Source organism: Pyxicephalus adspersus, chromosome 3 (genome assembly GCF_032062135.1).
Source record: "Pyxicephalus adspersus chromosome 3, UCB_Pads_2.0, whole genome shotgun sequence".
Taxonomy (NCBI): Eukaryota; Metazoa; Chordata; class Amphibia; order Anura; family Pyxicephalidae; genus Pyxicephalus; species Pyxicephalus adspersus.
Genome location: NC_092860.1, coordinates 53,699,937 through 53,723,880, shown reverse-complemented (window position 1 = coordinate 53,723,880; position 23,944 = coordinate 53,699,937). Strand labels below are relative to the sequence as shown.

Genomic DNA, 23,944 nt, shown 5'->3' with positions numbered 1-23,944 from the left:
ATACAAAAATTTACTGCTAATCCATTGTGGCAGATTGGGAAAATAAAGGCCTTTCGGTGAATGTGCAATAAATATTGGTGAATATTAAAGTAAGCACCAGTCTCCATTGAAGAACTTCTTATTCTGAAATTCCCATCTGAATCACAAATGTCACTTTCCATCCCTTTCCATTAAATCACATCTTTTCCTACAAGCATATAGGGTTTGGCAGGATGAACCTCTGGTACAGCCGGGGACCGGGAAATGAATCTCCAAGAAGTGTCTGTTCCTGAGGAGAGTGTGGATTTCTCTGCATTAGAGCAGTGTGTAGTGGTAAAGCCCTGATCGGTGTTCAGTGGGAGAAATAACCCCTGACATTTGTGTTCAATGGGAAAGTATCCTCCTGACACTGGTGAATCATGTAGAGGAGGAGAACAAGGACCAGCTTTTGTTGGCAAGATTGGTATAAAAAGATAAAAGGATATTTAATTCAATTGTTGTAGTCCTGTTTCAAACATAGACCTACTATGCTTATTTCTACCACTGAACAATAAATATTCAATCCTTGGTAGAGGCTATTGGACTAATGTTTACAATATTACACCAGTCACTAGATGTACAATTGCTTGTCCCATATTGCCAATGGGTTTCACCCTCAAGCTTCCTCAGGGGATTGTTTGAGACCAAAAAATTGAAGGATGAATATCAAGGGAACACTGGTACAAAAGAGGAGTGGAAAAAGAAAATAATTCGCCTTGGCCCTTCTCAGGGCTCACACCACCTCTGTGCAAGCCGGAGCCCCTAGTGGTCCTGTCTCTCCGTGCGTGACAATTCTTTCACTTCCTGTTTCAGGACAGGAAGTAAAGTTAAACATCAAATTAGACACATATGGCAAATAGATATAAAACTGACTAGAGCTGTAACCCTCTCCTACTCTATCCATTATCAAAGAATTATTGAATACATAGTCTATATAGAGTCAATATTTGTTAATAAATATATAATACAAACTCTCACTGCTCTTTGTAGTTGCAACCACTGTTGACAAGAGAAGCATTGAAGTGAATAGAATAAGTGCACACCTGTTTGCCTATTCTTGTGACCTCATTATTAGGCTGTTATAGAAGATGAATACAGAAGTCGGTGCTGAAAGTTGGAGTTCAGGTATGAAGATATCCAACATTCACATAGGTACCAGATTACAAAGAAACCTTTGTTTATTTAAACATCATTCTAAAAAAGACATTAAAAGCAGTTATAGAACACCGTAAGGGCTCCATTTTTAAAACAGGGAGTCTTACATTCCCTCAAACGTTCCCTGGTGGGAATCAATAACTGCCATTAAGACACATAGATTTGGAAGATTTCCACAAGCCAGTGTTTGCAGGAATGTTTGATTCATTATTTTATAAATATAGCCCTAACAGTGAATGTAGATGTAAATCATATCCCTTAATCCATATATACATTACACAATAGGAAAGTCAAAACTGCATGTTGCAAATGTCTTTTCATATCTCTTTATTAAATGATCATGTGATCACATTGCAGTTGTTGTATCTGTAGGGCCAAGAATAAAGCCACAAGGCTTCATGTGTTCTATAGACATTGTGATCTGCTTCTTGTGCTCCTGGGAGAAGATCAGAAGAGGACTTTGTGTGTCATGTACAGGCCTGAAGGCATCAGACACATAAAAATATATTACAAGGCTGAGTCCAGAACTGGGATGTTACACATATCTAAATATTTCTATATCTATCACAGCTTCTAATTCGTCTGATTTTAGGGTAAAGCAAACTGGGCAATTGCTCAGGGCCTGGTTGACAAAATGACAGGGGTGCAGGGAGCCCCGAATCTGTGCATTTAGGGCCCCATTTTGTCTAAAACCATTCCTGGGGGGGCTAGGATCAGCCACTGGTACAAGTTACCGGGATGGTGGTGCAAAGTGGGGCACATTCACACAAAACAACAAGCTGATAATTGGATGACAGGGTGGATGTGTTTTTTAATATTTAGTAGTGACTTTCTTTGGTGTAACATTATTTCCTAATGACAGTTTGGAACTCTAATGCACAGCTCCTCTTCCCTGGCTATATGATTGTACAATTCCTCATCACACCCATCCTCCATCCTGATATTAGCATAACTACACCCCCTTCTTCGCAGTCATCGCCTTACTATATGCAATTCCCCGCCCCTCACAACATGTCTCCGCCCCCAGGACAGCGCGCGTTCCCGGTGCAGGCTTGACGCTTTGCGCGTTCCCGTGAGTAGCTGCAAAGATGGCGGCGCTCATCTCTCTCACACAGGTAAGCCGAGCCTGCGGAGTGACATTGCGGGTTTTGGGGGTTTCGGAAAGTGGCGGCCGGTGAAGGATATGTTTGCCCATTTTATGCCGTAGAATGTGGCAGGGTTGGGGCTGTACGGTATCTTTATGTAGAGTTCGGCTGTGCGCCGAGGCCTGGGGTGTGACTGTCACAGAATAGCTACACATCAGCCGGCATGAGTGATTGGACGTCATGATTTCACATAGACCTCCGCTTATGTCTGTTCTGTGCCGGGAGATCGGTGATAGCCTCCGGTGCACACCGCTTGTTGTGTGCCATCATCACCCAGCAGGGGATACACTGCGCACTGCAATGAATGGCACGGAGACTGGCACATTCACATCCGCCACTGGCACATTCACCTCATCAGAAACTTATTTACCCCACTTCTTCTGCTGCTGTGTATGGAAAGCTCACGGGGGCATCACAAGCCCAGACTTCCAGGCACCTGCCCAGTTATTACTGATCCCACATCCCCTATGGCTCCATCAGATTGGAAATGTAGGAATATTGCTTGTGTTATGTCTTTATTTATATTTGTCAGCTCCTTTCATTGCTAGGAACTAGGTTGCTGCCACTATTATTATTAAACAGGGTTTATATAGCATTTATATAGTTGTACATGACAGACAGTGACACAGGAGGAGGAGAGGACCCTGCCCAGAAGAGCTTGCAATCTATTGTATGATGCTTGGCCAATACTTTGTATTGCTGGCTATATCGTCCACATGTACCTTAATGGGGAAATAGGACAGGATGGCCAAATTCAGGATTACAATCTTATGGTTATTTTACATATATATGTTTAGCAGGGACCTTACATGAGAATGAATGCCAATAGGGTTTATGTGGTCACCTCCACACCCTTCAAATCAAACTGTTCAGTTACAGCAATAATATATCAGAAGAAAAATGTAGGTAGATATACTCACCCAGGCAAGGGTACAGTCACTTAACATGTCTCATGTGATTGTGGGAAACCAAAAGATCTCCAAATTCTGCAAAAATGTACTCGAGCATTTAATGTACAGCACTGTATAATATGTCGGCCCTATATAAATCCAGTTTAATAATAATAATAGAGCATCATTTTACAAGGTTTGGGATTCTGAGTATTCCTGAAATCCTTCATTGTGACCCAGTGACATCTCAAGTGACTACAGAAAGCCTTTTATAAAAAAAATATGTATTTATATTTTTCTTCTAATGTTTATAGTATTCATTTGATTATGTTTTGTGGGGGATGGGTTCCGAGAGCAGAGGTCTCCTTTGAATCATAGCTAAAGCCAGAACCTTTTTATTACTATTTTTATTATTTATTTTTGGATAGAATGAAAATAGTTTCTTTAGTGTTTTTGAAGGTTTTTATTCCTGTCTATGTCCTCATAAAGGATTGTCCTCATCACCAGTTCCCCTATGAATATAAGTAGGGGTGAATCCAAACATTTGAGTTGCCACCAGAACAGTAATATAGAAGCCTTTCAATAGGGACACTGTCATAGTGACAAAGGAAATTTATCTTGCAATGAAATGATAGCTATACATCCATATCTGTCTTGTTGAGTCTACACTAAAGAAAGTCGAGCAAAATATCCCTAGTAAATTGGGGGAAAACGCATTTCAAACTTTTTCCTTCTCTGTTCTAAATAAGAAAAAAGGTTTTGTTTTTTATACACTTTCAAAATCAATGAGAATACATTGAATACATACTGGTATGAGTAGTTTTTAATGATCTCAGGATGTATGATATTGTTAATATTTACCAGGGTTTTATGTTGCTAATGTTTTACTATAGTACAACCTTTCTTGACCTTTTTATCAACGGGGAACCTTTGAAGTAATTTTCGGGTGTTCAGGGAATCCCTGATAATAATACTAAATCCACAGCTCAGAATATAGTAGCATGGTGGCCATTTAGAAGAATGTCACCCCTACAAATAGCCAAAACGATCATTGGTGTCACTTAAACCAGAGGGCACCAACCGGTGGAGAACATTTTGGTGGTCCCCAGCTCTGGCCGGTGCCCCCCCGAGTGGGGTCAGGAGAAGGACCCCGCTGGCGGGGCGCACCAGTCAGAGCCGCGGACCATGCCCCCCGTACAAATCACAGGCTCAGGGAAGTGGGCGGGCTGTCACACTGGACAGAACCCACCCACTCTCCCATTGCAGGTCCAGATCTGCAATTGGAGAGTGGGCGGGGTTTTGTCATTAGACGTCACTAGGGGCGAGGTTTCTCCCCCTTTGATTGACAAATGGCTCCCTGCGCATACGCGGTCAGGAGCCGGAGATTTTAGTGGTCCGCGGGATGGAAAGGGTTGGCGACCACTGACTTAAACTGACCTAAGAGGTCCATATGGCTCATTGCTTGGGGAAGCCTTCTCAATCTTTGATTGAGAAACACTGATATGTATTGTAGTAGTGTAAGGCTACATACACACGTTCAATAATTGTCATTGACAGTCTTTCACAGTCCTTTCCAACGACAAAAGACTGAATGAGCGCTGTACATACAATGCCATTCTGCTCTGTGAAGCAGGGAGAACGATGGAGCAGCACTCCACCGTACTCTCTCCCCTTCACTACGTAGTATTACGATCGTTCGTTGATCTGCAAGGACGTCACTCGAACTCTGTACACATGCCAGATTCTTGTCCAATACCAGCCTGGAGGCGATTATTAGACGAGAATCATTTGACATGTGTATGTAGCCTTAGAGCGAAACCTTATCTAAAAATGCCGGTGTAGTAGTCGTCTTGACATAAATCTTCCGCATTCCTCCTGGCAGTGGCACTTGGTTTGCCAGGATCAGGCTCCACCGTATTGTGATATGTTGACAGGAGGAGATAGCAGAACAATGCCATGATCTTTGTTTTACTGCTTTATTGTCTGAACAGCATTTTGCATCATGTTTTACTAGTATTTTTGACTAACTGTTCTGATTCTATAAAGATTGAAAGTCTGACTGTGCTGTCTGGCAGGGCTACCTGGAAAAAAAAAACGGGCTTCACAGAAATGCAAATAATGTAAAATGGGTGAAAGATTAGATTGTGGTCTTTCTCTGGCTTCAGTATTTGGTATGTCACTGATTAAGCTCAAGCCATCAACAAAATAAACTCTTAATCTATATTTTTGTTTTCGGTCAATAAAATTTGAAGCCACTTGACAAGCGAGATAGGCAGGCAGCTAGTATTTTAGAAGGGAGGTAGCGGTGGCACCCCACATGTTTTTCTCATGACAGGCTTCCTTTAAGTAGGACAAATATTTGTATGATTCACTCAATTACCAGTTAGGTTTGTAAGTGCTAATGGGTGCAACCACTTTATTTCATTCTTTAGTTTGCAGGATGTTTTGGTGAGCCCAGTAGCTGCAATCAGAATGTTTTGCAACTAACAAGTGACATTTATTTCCTTTCTACTTCAGTGGACATATTTACAAGTGCAGGCCATGTCACCTATTCTTATACTCTTAGGACTTTCATACTAAATGCAACCTTATGAGATATTATAAATTCTTCTGAATTTATTTCAAGTGTCAGTCAATTCCTAACTAATATTTTAAATTAGATGTTACCAGTTTAATCATACCAGAGCTTTACAAAATTCTAATGCTTTAGTCCCAGCTCTGTCCACTTGCCATGGCCATTTTAGACTATAGACACTACCCTCTCTTTCCTTCTTTTTTCCCCCTTTCTGATTACTTCACTTATGTGATGATGCAGAGCCTTACCTGACTAAACTGTTAAAATTAATATATATCATTCTTGTTAATTCTTGTTCCTTTAATGTCATGGCCTTTGCTGAACAATTTTGGACCTACTTACTGTATTTATTTCTTGGGCAGTTTACATGTTTTGCATTTTATTACTGTTACAGGTTCTTCATCATCCCTATACAATAACTTGGTATTTTGTGCTCTACCCTTTCTGAATTGTTGTTTCCCTTGTAACTCCATAAAAACTATTGGACAAGAAAGTCCATTTTCTGAAGTATAGAGCTATGTTATTGAGATGTAATATTTCAGGAGTCTGTGAAAATGTGAGATGTTATTCAGCAATTCAGCCACCCATCAGTTAGTAAAAAACAAGACTATTTTATGTGCAGTTTTGCTTATTTCACTCCAATTTACTTTAGCAGAAAATCTAATACTTCCAAGTGTTCCAAGAGAAAGGGTTCAGTTTGGCACTTCAGCTCCAACAAAATTCCCTCATCCAGACTCTGCTCCTACCATCGGCTGACTGAAAAATGGAATTGTCCTTTGGAAAGTAGACTGTGCCTGTTGAGGACTGGAAGGGGTGCTGGGTTAGGATGTTGGGGCCTAAGAATAAACTGTATGGTTCCTTTTTACTGAACAAGTATATGTGATTAGGAAAAAGTTCCATAGGCGACACAATTTGGGTATATATATTTTTATGCATTTTCACTAGCGCTGTTTGTTTAAACAAATCTGTTACATTAATAATTGGCATTTTGGATGCTACCTTTGACTGTGTATTCTTTGTAGGATTTGCATTTTGCTATATTATTTACATGTAGTATATATTAGGAAGGGTCCTTTTTACAAAAGCAGTCAGAAGGGTTTCTGGTGGGAACAATGATTCTCTGGCTTATTTGGCACTTTATGTCTATTGCTAGCCCTAGAACCCAGAACTGGTTTGTGTGACTTTAGTTGGAAATAGCTACTTCAGTCAGAAACTAACCATTAAGGTGTTTTGCTTTGTTACAGACTCTTTAAATTCCATTTCAGTGTTGGAGGCAAAATCAATCTAATGCACTTTAGCCCGGCTGACTTTTTTTTTTTAAGAAAATCAATTTATTCTTGGCGATTAGCTACTTGATGTAACTGGGTAGTGCTCTGCCATGATGATAGGGCGTAATTCTATTCTCAAATTAGGGTCATTAGCGTTGTATGTATATAGGTTTTATTGAGTTTGCTTTCAGTGGGAAATCCCATGGTGATGATTTGGTTGGACAGATGTGGGGATGAAGAGTGAGCTGAGGGAAGCAGGGAGATGGGTTTTCCTTCCTGCATAGGGATGTCAGCTCTCTAATAACAGCATAATATGTCCATTTCCTGACCACATTGCAGCAGCCTGTTATTATATATTAATAAGTTACATCCCATATATATGGGTTGTTATGGCAGAACTGCAATAAAATATCTTTCAATTTCACTTCCAAGATATGTAGTTATTGCTTCATAGATTTATATATGTAAATGTTATACACTGACCACAAAATCTTTTATTACCAACTTTTAAGGTTAGTATTGGCTGCCCCTCCCAAAACTCTCTTGCTTTTGTGTACAAATGAAAAGTACCAAATTTACCCTGTGCCAAGATACTTCATTAGCTGTCTCATCTGATATCTATAAAAGCTGTTTAACCTGTTTTTGAACAGGTGTACACCTGACAGTAACATTGATTAGGAAAATATGTTCTGAATAAATAGTTATTTCCTTTGTCAATGTGAAGCTTGACATTGGAGTCACAAAAAACTTTTACTGAAGTATAATTCTCAATAGCTGCAAATGGATATAAATCCATTTTGATTGTCCCAAGTGCCTTTGTAAAGATATCATGATGTAAAATTACACATACAATTTTGTAAAATTATCATGTACACAGAGCAGAGGTGCTGAAGGGATCCAGCAAATTTTCCCACTACAGACTGCTTGCAGAAAATACAGGGAGCAGAGACAAGACCTGTCACCCTACACAAACAGGAGAACAGCAGTGACCTGTCTTTGTCAGGAAGCTTAAAGTGGAACCCTATCATACCCTCCTGTCTTGGTTTTGTTACAAGAAGCCACTGTCTTCTTCCTTCTTCTCTTTCTTGTTGTGATCTTCCATCTTTTACGGCCAGGATGACATAACTCCGGAGTTCATTCTGTCCCAGGAACCACAGGGGCAGCGGGGATGTGCTAGGTATCCTGGCAATGAACACTGAGCTGCCCATGCACAGCTCAGCTATTTTGACTGCTTGAGCGAGTGATCCTCATGTAGGTAAGAATGATTATTGCAGAAGGGACTTTACCTGCTAGTATAGCCCTGTCTGCTCACAATTTTTTTAAATGTAATATATTCTATATGCTCTATTTATTTCCACTTTAACAATAAAATACTGCAGAGATCTGAAAGAATACACAAAGCACACCAAGGTTGAAAAGGAATACACACACATCCTGTATCTAACCAATATTTTATCATCTGGGCGTTTAGCCTAGTCAATGTATATTGATTTTGCACAAAATTTATTTTTGTCCCTCCACATGCTAGATCTATCATACTTAGGAGCTCCAGCCTTAGAGACTAAACCCTTTAAAGCAGCGGTCGCCAACCATTGGTCCGCGTTGGTGCCCCCCCGAGTGGGGTCAGAAGAATGACCCTGCTGGGGGGGGGGGGGGCGCACCGGCCAGAGCCCCGGACCATGTCCCCTCTACCAATCTCTTGCTAGGACACAACCCACCCACTCTCCCATCGCAGGCCTAGACCTGTGATAGGAAGTGGTCGGGGTTATAGCATCATGACCTCACTATGGGGGAGGTTTCTCCTCCTTTGAGTGACACCGGCTCCCCGCGCATGCGCAGTTAGTAGCCGCTAATTTTAGTGGTCTGCCAGGCCAAAAAGGTTGTCAACCACTGCTTTAAAGTGTATGTATATCCAAAACATTTTCAGTAGAGTAGAACAGGGTTAAAACTTCCTGTTTAAAAATGCAACTGCAGATTAAGGAAAATCTCCCAAAATGAGCACATTGGTAAATATTTCCTGCTAAATATGTGATTTCCTATGTTTTTCAATACCAGTAGTCACCAGTACTGATAGAGGGGTAAATCACCCTAATGAAGATAGAGAAGAATGAAAACTACAGTGGTTTCCCTTCCTCATTCTATCTATAACTAAAATGGTTTTGCCTAGAGACACACTTTAATCTGCAATTTGGTAACACACATTGTGTTCATTGGTGCAGTGGAGACCTATCCAAACAGAAATGGCTTCTGCATTAGTTCCTAAAGCCGATCTAGCGTTGACCTTTCCCTGTAGCACCAGAACACAAGAATTGGGATCTATTACTGGTTCATAACAACAAGCAATACATCTAAAGCTGGTAATGGGAGTCTGATTTTGATCCACCATGATAAAAAAAAAAGAAAGCACAAGAACTCAAACTTAAAGTTTAAATTGGCAAGCTAAATGCATGTGATTCGGCAATCCTAATACCGAGCCATGTCTCATGCATCAATTGTTCATCAAAGTGAACACAGCTCCAGTCTATAAAAAAAAAGTCTTTGCTGCAAAATTACTCTCAATTCAGAAGTGCAGCATTGTTGCTGCATTGGGTAGAATTCACTGGTAGGGATCAACATTTTTGAGAAAATAAAATCGCAGACTTTGAAAAAAGATTTTTTTTATTTGTGAAGCTCCAGATCTAATGTGAAAAGTAGGAAAACTTTTTTAAACCTCCACATTGTTACTTGGTCTGAGGGAGATAACACATCGGTATTGCTTTGTTAAAATAAAAGTTGAATGCTGAATCACCTTTATACCTTGATGGAACCCCACCTCTTGTTCCTCACTGAAATCGGCAAGGTTTTCTGGAAATATTTGCAAATGGCTATTGAGGAGATAGTGTACCTTTATGCTCATAGTAGCACCCACATTTTTAAAGTATAAGAGCAAGTTTTCTACCAGTTCTTCATAATTTTGTGCTTTATGGTTACCCAAGAAGTTCTTGACAACCATGACATAGTGCCAGGCAGAAGCTTCAGTACCAGTCATGTAACTTGTGAAATTTGTAATATTTATTAGTTTCCGAATCTGGGTTCCATCAAAGATTCCTGCTTTTAATTTTTCAGTACTCAGTCCAGGGAAGAATCTACAAATGTATTTGAAGCAATCACCGTCCTTGTTCAGAGCAACAAATTGCTTTATTAATCCCAACTTTATGTGTAGTGGAAGGAAAATGATTTTTTCTTTGTCAGCCATTGGCTCGTTATGATGTTGACTGCACCTTTTTTTATGTTTCTCCTTGGAGGCCATGTCACTTTTTTCCAGTGATCCTGCTTTGTTGTACTATCCCACAAGCAGATGAAACATGGGTACTTTGTGTATCCACTTTGCTGTCCCAAGTAGGAAGTTCACCATTTTTAAATCAACACATATGGACCATTGGTGTTCATGATAGCAAAACTTTTGTAAGACCATTTTGATATTTTCATATTTTTCTTAAGTTTTGTTGAGTGACCAATTAGAATTGATGCATAGCAGTTTCCATTAAGCAGTAAAACAGATTTCAAACTTTGAGTGGAACTGCCTATAAAAAGCCGCCAGTCTTCCGCTCGGTATTCTGGTACTCCCATGTATGCTAGTAGTCCAGGGATGTTACAACAGTACACAAAGTGTCCATCTTCACTGAAATATGGTAGTAGTGTCACCTCTCGTCCTAAAAAACATTTTTTTTTAACTTACGGTCTCAGATAGTTCTTTCCTTTTAGCCTGGATGCTAAAAGTTCATATGCTTGTTTTTGATCCCCTACTGATTTTGTGCGTTTGTCCTCTGACAAAGAAATGACCAGTGTATAATTATATTGGTAGGTTTTTGTAGATGTGAGAGACAGAATAACAAGAAAAGAATACTCAAAAACCCAGTACTCAAAAGTCAGAGCTTGATGTGCATTGTAATGCATGAGTATTTGATCCCTTCGCAAAAGATGACTTAGTACTTGGTGGTAAACCCCTTGTTGGCAGTCACAAAGGTCAGATGTTTCTTGTAGTTGGCCACCAGGTTTGCACACATTTTTAGGAGGGATTTTGTCCCACTCCTCTTTGCATATCCTCTCCAAGTCAGTAAGGTTTTGAGGCTGATGTTTGGCAACTCGAACCTTCAGCTCCCTCCACAGATTTTCTATGGGATTAAGGTCTGGAGACTGGCTAGGCCACTCCAGGACCTTCATGTGCTTCTTCTTGAGCCACTCCTTTGTTGCCTTGGCCGTGTGTTTTGGGTCATTGTCATTCTGGAATACCCATCCACGACCCATTTTCAATGTCCTGGCTGAGGGAAGGAGGTGCTCACCCAAGATTTGACAATACATGGCCCCGTCCATTGTCCCTTCGATGTGGTGAAGGTGTCCTGTCCCCTTAGCAGAAAAACACCCCCAAAGCATATTGTGTCCACCTCCATGTTTGATGGTGGGTATGGTGTTCTTGGGGTCATAGGCAGCATTCCTCCTCCTCCAAACACGGCGAGTTCAGTTGATGCCAAAGAGCTCAATTTTGGTCTCATCTGACTACAACACTTTCACCCAGTTCTCCTCTGGATCATTCAGATGTTCGTTGGCAAACTGCAGATGGGCCTGTACATGTGCTAAATTGAGCAGGGGGACCTTGCGGGCTCTGCAAGATTTCAGGCCTACACGGCACAGTGTGTTACCAATTGTTTTCTTGGTGACTATGGTCCCAGCTGCCCTGAGATCATTGACACGTGTAGTTCTGAGTAGCTTTGTCACCGTTCTCCTGATCATTGCAACTCCACGGTGATAGATCTTGCATGGAGCCCCAGACCGAGGGAGATTGACAGTTATTTTGTGTTTCTTCCATTTGCGAATTATCGCGCCAACTGTTGTCACCTTCTCACCAAGGTGGTTGGCGTTAGTCTTGTAGCCCAGTCCAGCCTTGTGTAGGTCTACAATCTTGTCCCTGACATCCTTAGGTGTTTGGTCTTGGCCATGGTGGCTAGTGTGGGTGTGGAATCTGATTGATTGCTTCTGTGGACAGGTGTCTTTTATACAGGTAATGTAACAAGCTTGGATTAGGAGCCCTCCCTTACAGAGGGTGCTCCTAATCTCAGCTTGTTACCTGCATATAGGGAAGACACCTGGGAGCCTGAAATCTTGCTGGTTGATAGGGGATCAAATACTTATTTCACTCTTTACAATGCACATCAAGCTCTGACTTTTGAGCACTGGGTTTTTGAAGGTTCTTTTGTTGTTATTCTGTCTCTCACAGCTACAATAAACCTACTATTACAATTCTAGACTGGTCATTTCTTTGTCAGAGGGCAAACGTACAAAATCAGCAGAGGATCAAATACTTCTTTCCTATACTGTTGGTCATGTATTAAATCACTGAGCTCTTCTTGGGAGAACTGCTGGTTTGATGAAACACTTCCTTCATATTCACTTCCACTGTTAACTCCTGGATTACATTCCAAACCCTGTCTATCCTCCATGTCAGATACAGGAATATTGGGGAGTGTACTGAACACTGGTATGGGAACATCAGCACCATGCAGCACAGGTTGTCTTGCTGGTTCCAAATCAGGGTACTCCCACTTGTTTTTCTTGTAACGATTGAAACCTTTTTCATTCACAGCACAAAAATAGCAATCATTATGATGATTTTTGGGCTCTCGCCATACCATAGGTACACCTAATTTCAAACTTTTCAGTTTTCCATTGACGTAGACACTATACACAAGTTTTCATACCATATGGGGAGCCCAATACTTATCTGGGTCCCCCAGTTTAATACTTAAATATGCAAGATATGCTTGTTTCACAAAATCTGTATTGTTTCTTCCCTGTTTGCTGAGAATATTCACCACAAATGTAGCAAAATAAATTCAAATCATTTAAACCACTTCTTGAAGAACCTATTTCTGTAAAAAAAGTGAGTATGAGTAAAAAGAAGGCAAATGAAAGTTACATGAAAATAATGCTACCTTTTAATATATATAATGCAAAACATTGGTGTGAATAAAGATTGATAATAATATGCTGTGTTAACATTTGTTGTTGGTAAAATCGTCTATTCCGATTCCTGTATCACAAGAACTAGACACCAATGATCTTTTTGGCTGTCTGGCATTCTCCCCCCTGGCTAGAAATGTGAGAGTCATTCTTCCTACTGACGACCACACTGATATACACCGATGACAAAACAAATTTGGTTTTAACCATTTCCTGTTTTAAAATTATCAGAAGTCCATTTTAGTCATCAGCTACTCCTTCTTTTAATAATATTGCAGTCCTAAACCCTGTGCACGTATTCATATATTTAAAAGTTTAATGATATCCCCTCTTTTCCTTCTTGCACTGAGATTGTAGATATTAAGTTTTCCTTTGATATGTTATCACTCTCGGACCTTATGCACCATTTATGTTGCCATACTGGACTTGTTTTTTATACAGACATTGCATTGCTGAAGGTTTGAGAGGTATAGTACTATTTTGGGCAAATCAATTCATCTGCATACCTTTCAGTTCCCCACAACATATCCCTACTTTTGTATGCTTGTTTGTACATTTTGAAAATTGTAATGGCTGGCATGTTGAAATTGCCCATAATGAAATAATGATTGAAACCTTTTTCATTCACAGCACAAAATTTCCCTTCATTAAGTTATCTCATCAATTACACCGTTTCTAAAGGGAAGAACCATCTCTGGTGCCAAACATGAACATGCTGACAAAAGGGAAAATCAGACAGATTATCTCATCCGTGTGTTGTTTCTCCTTTAGTCCAGGCCCAGGGAATGGGGTGAGGGATGGGGGGGTTGTGACCTATCTGTGTTGCTTAACTGAAGCAAAGAAAAGTTAGGTCACCAGGCTTGCTGTGCTGTGTGTTAAGAAAACTGGGAACCATATGTCAAAACAATCCTTATATTCTGAGGCTTAGACAGATGAAATTATTTGTAGATTCGAAGTATTCCTGCAAGAGTTGACCTACTTTTCAAGCTTCCCTGTTGATCCTTTAATGTAACAGTCCTACGGGTCAGTACGTGGAGCAGAAAGAAAGCTCAATCCTTTAAGATTGCATGTATCTTCAGTGACAATATTTCTGGATTTACAGACTGTTTTGCAATGCAGTTTTCACTAACTTTAACCTTTTGCTTATCAATTCTTTGTTAACAAAGTATTGACAAGTGTTGTGATGGACTATGTGTTGGGTTTAATGTGCTTTGATTTGTATGTGTTCGTGCATCACCATATCTGTGCATATTTAGCCCAATCTTTTTAAATAGGATAAATACTTTTCAAGTGCTCTAAGTTCCAGACCCTATTCATATCTGTGCAGTGTAACACATATACATACATATATACACTGAGGCAGCAAATTGTTTGCTTTACAGGTACAGTGGAGCACACCAACATGTCGTTGGTGTGTTACTGCAATAAACAGCCAAATAGGAAAACTTGTCTCCTTCTAACAAGTGGCAGAAAATGACTCCGTGTGAAAGCACTGGTCCTCCTGCCAATTCAGACCCATGGTGCAATCCCGAAAACTCTAGCTCTAGCTTTGACTTGTTTGTTTTTGGTTTCTGACATCCGTTTCCAGTGATTCTGGACCACTGATTCTACATGGAAGGGTATTCATCCTGCTTTGTATACATGAGATCACAGATTTTTTTTTTCATGTTGTGGCTGCTTTCTAAAGGAAACAAATTGTACATTTTAAACACTTTTTCATGTACCTAAAATGTATTTAGCTGTTGTAAAGGATAAATCCACTTTTAAATATTCTGCAGCCCTGATCCTGCTATTTGTTTACATTCAGCATCATCCTGGTCATGCCTACACATTATAACCCCAAAATATATAAAATGTTGTAATTTACAGTCATGCCAGTGGTGATTTAGGGTGCATTACTGGCGGAAAGCAAGTGTGGGGGAAATTTGTTTTGTGGTTTACTAATTAAACTTTTCTGTGGTGCTTGCTTGGGAAACACTCCACTATAGCATGCCCAGGATTCTTTATCATATATTTATTAAGTGTATGTTATTTTAATGAACCATATACAACATTCTCCAAGGGAAAAATGAGTGATGAATCCCTTTTATACTTATGATACTTACATTTGTTTTTTCTGCAGCTCTCGATTGGTAATCCGTTGTATGAAACATATTACAAACAAGTAAGTGTGTTGCAAGCTTCCTATACATAAACGTCAATTCCCATAGTCAATGGCCACCTCCCCATCTACATGTGGTGAATGTGCTGAGCTTCATGTACAATTATTTCAAGATCATACAAAACATTTTTATTGAAATAGGAACATAACTATTTTATATCATAAATAGTTTCAAAATGACTCCATGACTCCTTAAGCCTTAGAATAGATGAGAAAGGTGATAAGGCAAACTTTAAAGCCAAGTTCTAGGCAAATGTATTTTCAGTTCTGAATGTAGTGGGGAAGGAACAGGTGTTAGAAGATTAGCATGTGAACCTATGACAGTTTCTCTCTCTTCCCCTACAAAAGAGATATATCCTCCAATTGACAGATGTCAAACAAAATAGGAAGAGAAAGGAAATCCCCTCTGTGGGGACATGACATTTAAAATGTGAAAGAAACATTTCAACAGCAATAGAGAAATTCTTTACAATATGTCAGAACATCTAATGCTGGTCATATACTAAACAATGGGTGCACAACCAGGTCATTGACACATATCTCCCTGATATCCATGATTTTCCTGGCTCTGCTCTCATTTGCTGTGACAGGTTAATATAAGTCATCAGGGTGCATTGCCCAACAACCAGCACCTAATATTGTGTACAATAACAAATGGCAATCCACATCACTGCAATTATTTGATGAAAAAATTAATTTGTAACAATTACTGCAGTGTCAACTGCAGGTTAGAATAATAACTACACATTTAGGCAGGTAAAGACTTCCTGTAAAAATTATGGTTGGCAACATTTATCTCTGGATTTGAAAATAATTTTAAATCTTGGATTTGAGTAGTATATCAACCTCCTGGATCTCTGGATCTACTTATAATTTTGATAACAGTTTACCGTGTGATATTTTTCATCAATGCTCATGAAATGCCTTGTTTTTTAAAGTTTCCTAAAGGTAAATTGTGAAAGGTTTACATTTATAGCTCTGTAAAAAATATTATGTATCTCTGAATTTTCCGTTTACCAGAAACAACTGATGCTTTTAGGGTTGGCAGTCTCCCAATTAAACCAATATTAAAAAAAATTAGCATAACATTCAAGACAATTGAACTCCCAAAGTCAACAAAGTGCAATACAAACTACCATGCAGCAACTCTTTATAAGTGTCCCCCTATGTGTTTGTGCAGAATGAAATAGGTTGCTGAATCCTGTCATAGATAGAGGTAACTGTTAGAATTGTTATTTTATAGTAACTCAAATAATTGTAAATATGTCTTCACTACATTGTACGCCTTGAATAGAAATTGACATAATCCTTACTAAGTAAATGTAATTTTGTCTTTTTTTGTCTTGTTATTTTGTTATTTTAATTTTTATTATTTTATTTAATGACTGAATAAGGGGTGATTGTATTTTCTAAAATTTTTATTCTATAGGTAGATCCATCTCACACTGGCAGGGTTGGACCATCAGAAGCAGCTCTCTTCCTCAAAAAGTCTGCACTTTCAGATGTTGTCCTTGGAAAGGTAAAATGTTGTTTTAAGTGAAAACATTTGTATGTTTATTTTCTGCTGCCTTGTAGTTATGATTTAAATTGGGAACATTGAGAGGCTTTTGGAGAGGTTTCTTGTGTTGCACTTCATAAACGGGGATACATAAAGCAATCCTATTGGCTTATGTCATAGTAATGACGGATCAATTTTTTTATAACAACTAATACTGTTGTAGTGTCAATGGTGACAACACTCACTCGCTGTATTGTCCTTATTTGGACAATATATAAATAATATAAATTACATTTACCTTAACGAAAATCTGTAATGAAGTATGAATGCTACCATTGTTGGCTTTTCCTCTTGAATATAATAATTTTCTGTTATTTTATTAAAAAGACTTTTCTAAATTACAGACTTAGACCAGGTATGCATATTAGTATCTGACATCACGTTGATGCTGCTAACCTAATGTCTTGTCCAAGGTTAGAGTGTCAAAGTATGGCCAGCAAGGTAACGAGTCTTTTCTGGAGGAGGTCTTCCATACCCTTTCCATAGAATTTCATTATAACCTTCAGTACAGGTTTTCTTTAAAGCATACCTAAATCCAAAAATTTCACTTTACATAAAAGTGTAGACAACCCTTTTATGTCAAGTAAAAATTCCGTTTGTTTGTATTTTTTTATTAAAAAGGGTGCAGCACGGCCCCCTAATTCTAGATCACCTAGGAGATTGTGAATAAATGGGAGCACAACGTCTCGGGCATGCGCAAAAGGAGACTTTTCTTAAAAAGGGGGAAAAATTGCCCATCTCAGCGAGATTGGCAAGTTTTTTCCCATCTACGTCACCCAATCTCGCGCCTGGGTCGGGGGACATAGGAACCTAGAACTGGGAAGAAGAGGAAAAAATGATGGCGCCCGGAGCCCCGGCTCAAAAACAGATGGCGGGATGACACATGACCCAATGGAAGAGACCTCCGGACCGATCGACAGCCCTGTGGGATTTAAGGTGTGTATTTTTTTTTGTCTTGGGGGACTTTTGGGTTAAGCTCCTCTTTAAGTACAATAAGAAGTTTAGTTTTGCTTGTAGGCAAATACTTTTTTCTTCAAAGTCATTTGAGGCATTTAAAACAACAATGTTGCTCAGTGGATTTGTTGACGCTTAGAATTATTAGGTCAAGTGACAATAATGCTTCTGCAGAAACATCAAGGTTTGTAAGCCTTTTTCCATTGTGACATGCACCAGGACAAGGGAATAAAACTACTTTTTGGCCCATGACTTTTACTCAATTCAAAGCTAATGCCATCTCTTACATGAGCTTAATTTTTTAATTTATTGATAAAGAGATAACATTTATTTGGCCACTTCGTTCTTCTGACACTTTGCATACTATTTGCCAAGTGTATTGTGTAAATGTATGCCTCTAAATAGGTTACTGATCCAAATACTTCTTTTTTTTATCTTGTGGTTAAGGGGGCTTAACCCCCGCAGCGGTAATCCCGAGTCTGATCAGGGGTCGATTTTACTTGCAAAAAGTGGTAATCCCGAGTCAGACTCAGGGTAACTAAAAGCAGGTTAGAAACTCACTTATCTTGTTCCGTCGCTGTCCCCCGGCATCCTGCTGGTCCCTGCAGGTCCTGGGGACACGTCTGCCTGCTTCTATCTCCAGCTGCGAAATGCAGATTCGATCTACGAGGTTTCTCAGTGACGTCGGTACGTGTGTCGGTGCAGCAGAAAAATCAAATCATTTTGTATTGAATTCAATACAAAATAGCTGTATTGAGTCCAATACAAAGATATATTCATATAATATATATATATATATATATATATATATATATATATATGCTACTATACAGTTACATTACATGTTTAATTTTTAAATTTTTTAAGTTTTTTTTTTTTTAACAGATTTTTATGTTTTGTTTTTTAAAGTTTATTATTACATTTATTAAATATCAGTGAGTTATGCCTAAGAATTACAGCCTACATTGAAAAATAAATTTCCATGCAAAAAATTGTACTGCTTTTCGCATGGAAATTAAAAAACATGCGACAATATGAAGTTTGTAATTTCTTTATTATGCCTTTAAATATTTTTGTGTGTTTCTGTTCATTTAGATTTGGGACCTGGCTGATCCAGAAGGAAAGGGTTACTTGGACAAACAGGTATAAAGAATATTTGTATCTATAAACTTGAATGTATTTATTGTAGAATTTATTTATGAAATAAAATATTTAAATCTTTTCATGTTTTTTTTTTTTTTTAATCTTAGGGATTTTTTGTTGCTTTGCGGTTAGTGGCCTGTGCGCAAAGTGGACATGAAGTTAACCTGGCCAATCTAAATATACCAGTGCCACCTCCCAAATTTGTAAGTGGTTTGTACTGCTGTGAATGTTTTTTTTACCCTGCTTAACACTTCAGTAATTGCAAGGCAGCACATAGCAACAATTCCAGAAATTCTAAAAACAGTTTGCCTAAATTCTAAAAACAGGAAAATTGTAACCATTGAAGCAGGATGCCAAACAAACTGAAAGATAGATATAGGGTTTACATACACTAAGCATGCATTGATAGTGCCCATAAAAGGCCCACCTACCTAACATCTATTGTCCCTGTTGACCATGCATCTGGTTATAGAGGTCAGAAATTGTTTAAAATTTTCACTAATGTTCGGTGTTTCTTTCAAATATGACCCTAATTTAGCTGCTTGAGGTCCTACAACCATGCCACTTTTATCTCACATTTGGTGAAAAAAAATCTGTAAAAAACATTATTCTGTAGTAACTTAACCTACCATCAGTTTAAATTTAGAAATAAAAAATAATCCCCATGTATGTCACGCTGAAGTTGAAATTGTGAATTTGTGTGAACTTGATGGACATGTGTCATTTATTCAATTTTTTTAAGCATTTAACGGGGGAATTCTTCAGCAGGTACATTGTTATATTTTCAAAATAAGCTGAGGTTTCTCTTTAATTTAGATGCCTTATTTATTCGCAGATAACTATGCTGTGTCCTAAGGTTGCTTCCCATGACTGTGTAGGTGAAAAGCTTTTTTGCCAGTCAGTATTGTGTGGTAGTGCTTGTCCTCTGTTACACTTGTCAAAAATAAGTGTTTTTCTTATTCCTTTTAATATCTTACTGTGTGTTATATGCAGTTGCAGTGTGTGTGTTTACATGAATGCTATGTTTACTCCTATCACATTTATTTAGAATTAAACTGATCAAGAGAGAAATATGTGGGCTACTGTTCTTGCCTGGATATGATAATGATTTAGCTTCAGTTTAGGTCACTGACTCAAATGCAGATATGAAGATGACATTTAATTTTGTACATGTCTGTTCCCAGACTTAGAAGTTTGCAAACTTGACAGGGCCAGAAAAGTAGCATGTTCAGGACCAGGCCAGCTTTGGCAGCCCCCTAATTCTCTCATGACAGGATTTCCTAAACTGTTGTGTTGCCTTTCCCCTAGCTCCAAGATCATAGTATATTTGCTAAAATCGTGTTTTGACTTGTTGTTTACTATACACTGCTGTGGTTAAAAAAAAAAAATGTTTCTAATTATTATAATAAATATGTACAGTGAAGGATTTCTGATCTTGCGCTAAAGCTTTAATTAATCCTACAATAAAGCGTTGTTAAAATGGCACATACACTGCAGCATAACATGAACAAACTAGTCCCTCCTGTAAAAGTTTTATTACTTGCTGTTCTTCCAAATAGATCCATTTTTCTTCAATTGGGTCCACCGGCATAATGCTATCTGTCTTCATCCAGGGGTGTGGTGGAAGGCACAGGCGCCACCATTTTCTTTATTCTTCTGGCTACGTCTCCCGATGTCGCCCTGGGCAGGTGTGAGATTGGGTGATGTAGCCTGCTGTAAAGGGGTAAAAGTGCCCATCTCACTGTGTGTGCATAAGATTGGCATTTTTTCCCATCAATGTATTAAAAAAAGGCCCTTCTGCATTTGCCCAATCTTGGAGCAGCCAGGAGCCTCCTGGGATGCATGATGTAGATATGCCAGGAGGCTCTGCACTCCTGGCGATAAGGAGAGGGGCCTCACCCCCCCCCCCCCTTTTTTTTTAAGTTAGGAAAAGACAAAAAAGAATAACATTTTTATTTCATATAGTGGTATAGAAAAGAGGTTTTGCGGCTCATGAATTTGTTTCAATTCTTAATTATGTATTTTTACATATTAGATCAATACATAATTACAAACAGTCTAAAGTGACCTTTAAACCCCAGACCTGTTTAACAAATTACAGGATTAAGGGTTACATAAACTATACACACATGATCCTAATAACAAAGGTTAAACAAGGAAAGAGTGGGGACTGTATTTCACCGTATGAAATCAGACGCGTTTCGCCACCAATAGGCTTCTTCAGGGATGTTGATAATTAGCGATCTTAACGATCTGTATGTGCATATAAATATACATATCAAACATTGTACATTCTATATTATTCATATCATAGGTAATTCAAAATATCATATCTAATAAACAGTGTATTTGTAAGTGCTAATACATATATAGAATATATATAGAATATTAGTATAATGATAAAAGTCCTGTACTACATGTATATTGAATAACCTTAATAAAGTGAATTCATAAAGTGAAAATGCAGAAGTAGCTATTGGATATGCTGGGTGGAGTGTTTAGTTTGAGAACTGTGGTAGTTGTATGGTTATAAGGGAGGTAGAGCTTTCAGCGTAAGAGAGGAGCAGGGATAGAAATCAACAGCAAAGGATGTAGGCAAGTGAAAGGTAGGAAAATGTAAGGAGAGGGGAATAATTTCCACAGCACAGGCACAAATGGTCTGCAAGTAAATCAATTTAGTAGCTGAGATTGGGTGAAATTTTTTTTTTTTTTTTTTTTTTTTAACAAAGGTGCCCATTTCCTTTCACATTTGCTACAGTATTTGTGAGTTTTGCATTGTTTTTTTCAACAATTAATATAGGTCCAAATATTATTAATGTTTAAAAACTCAGATTACAAAAACTGCTTTGTCACAGTAAAAATAAGTGCCACAAATTGGGTTTGGGTAACCTGTTATTTTTTTTTTTTTCATTGCTTGGGCCTATATAACAATGGTTTGTTCAGCCTATTTGCACATTTTGACACCCCATTCCTTCTAGAATGCCCCTCCTCCAATGTTGACATGGCTTTGATGTCATTTGTAGCTCCCAAGCTGCCTCTGTAAACTTCGCCCAGTCTTTTTTCTGGAATTTATAGTACTCGGCCATCTTCATTTTCCAGATAAGGATTATGTAGCTCCCACTCATGTACAGGTGAGCTACTTCATCTTGGCACTAAACTGTGCCGAATCTGTACACTGAGCCAGGTATGTACACAAAACAAAAAAAGGGTCCTCCTAGACAGATGGATCTCAGGACCAAGGCAGGTCCAGGAGAACCTGAGCTTTAACGGAAATGGGTTTATTGATGTTGTCCTTGAGGACATCTAGCAGCAGAAAAAGGTATTGTGGAGGAAAACTCTTGAATTGATTCATATCATTTTGTTATTTTTGGCTGGAATTCTGCTTTATTTATATGCAGTTACCACTAACAATAATATTTTATATTATAATGGTTGTTTTAACAAAATAGCCCAAATTAACTAAATAAATAATATTCAATTTCCTTTTCTTTTTAAGAATGATACCAGCAGTCCCCTTTTGATCACACCACCTCCTGTTGAAGGTCTTTGGTCTGTTCGGGTAAGTTTTGCTTATAAAGCTTGTACTGAAAATACTAAAAATTAGGCATTTACTCAATTTGAATTCTTCAGGTCTGTGTGTGACAGGTCCACTTTAAACCTCTAATAGTCAGTAATGAATTTAGTAAGGTACGATTTAGAGAGAAAATGACTTAATACATATATACTGGCCTTTATGTAGCCCCTAGTGACAAGCTATATTCTAAACAATCCACCTTAACTGCTTTATTGAATTTAGATTAAAAAGGAGCTTATTTGCAGAGGCACCCAGGTGGACTTTCTAAAACCAGGCTTTGATTTAATTAATTGTTTGTTGTTGCAATAATTGTTTTAACGTGCAGCGCTTTGATTTTATGGCTAGGTAAAGCTATATTCAGACTAGCTTAACCTTTTTTTAGCTTCCCTCTAATGGTTGTAAACACTTGAACAAACATGCTTGCTTTTTTTCTCCTATATTTTTATCAAGCATTTGCCATGCAATTGTAGAAGTTTAACATGCAGCATCAAAGCGCTCCGCTTCAATTTTGATTATGTAATTTCATATGCAGGTTGATATTTAACAAAAAAACAAAACACACCTCCAAGCTTTTGCTATTGCTTGGAAAGCTCCCTGGTCCCCTTTGGCAACTGCTTGTTGCCCAGGAATGGTAGGCAATGCTGTTTTTAACCACTAGTCTGAGCATAGCCTAATTTGTTTGTGTTTGTTTGTGTTTGAAGATTTAAATACTGTATATTAGAAGGACTTAAACAATTTTGAAGAAAAATTTACTGTTTTGTCAGCAGATAGAATCAAATCTGTACAATATGAATGGACATCTGTGGACATTCATTTGTAGTAACTAATCAATAAGCATATTGTCATCTCTGTACAATGAAACTGTGAGCGTGCTGCCACCAGGATTTCGGTAACTGGCATAAGTAAGCAGTTACTGTTCAACAACATTCTACTCAGAACACACTTTATTTACAAAACAATGGCTGTCAGCCATAGAGGATTATTGGCCAATGCAGTCAACAGTTGGCACTGACAGCCTGTCATTTAAGCAGGCAAGACAAGGCAGCATTTCTGAAACAGTAAAGGAGATGTTTTGTATGCAACCATGGGCAGTAATGCAATAGGATATTTAGTTATTAGCTTGACGGTGTTCATTAAAAAAAAAAAAGAGAAAGGTAGTCAATATAAAAATTTATGGAAAGTGATGTTACTTTTAAAACCATTTTTGTGTGAAAGATTGATATAACATAAAGGTACAGTAGAGCCTTTTTAAAATACAGTAAATATAGCTTGTTTTAGAGCTTTTTTTTTTTTTTACTGCTTGTTAGATACACAACTAGTTTATGGGCACAGGTACACTATTATTTATCTTTTTTAGTTGGTGGAAAAATCCAAAAGCATTAGTGTAAAAATTACTTGTTCTGACCTCCCTCTCCTTTCACTTTCCTCAACACAACTCCCAACTTACAGACTCCAGATAGATGATCACCTAGATTGACATAGGTACTGCCAGTAACAATGACTGAG

The 23,944-nt window shown here is 38.4% G+C and overlaps 1 protein-coding gene across 6 annotated transcripts in view; it reads left to right on the top strand.

Moving 5' to 3' along the window:
- The first annotated feature begins 2,204 nt into the window (after window positions 1-2,204).
- The window catches only part of EPS15L1 (epidermal growth factor receptor pathway substrate 15 like 1), a 93,462-nt gene continuing 71,722 nt past the window's right edge, over window positions 2,205-23,944 (top strand). For 4 of the 6 annotated variants that reach the window (XR_011919804.1, XR_011919805.1, XM_072404644.1 and 1 more), the window contains exons 1-7: window positions 2,205-2,288; window positions 15,171-15,212; window positions 16,639-16,728; window positions 18,817-18,864; window positions 18,972-19,067; window positions 19,700-19,738; window positions 22,361-22,423. Coding sequence is in view for 4 of the 6 variants with exons in the window: in XM_072404644.1 (XP_072260745.1) it covers window positions 2,262-2,288; window positions 15,171-15,212; window positions 16,639-16,728; window positions 18,817-18,864; window positions 18,972-19,067; window positions 19,700-19,738; window positions 22,361-22,423 (405 nt within the window). In the remaining 2 variants the exon portion in view is untranslated. The remainder of the gene's footprint in view (window positions 2,289-15,170; window positions 15,213-16,638; window positions 16,729-18,816; window positions 18,865-18,971; window positions 19,068-19,699; window positions 19,739-22,360; window positions 22,424-23,944) is intronic. The other 2 variants (XM_072404645.1, XM_072404643.1) reach the window with 1 other exon arrangement.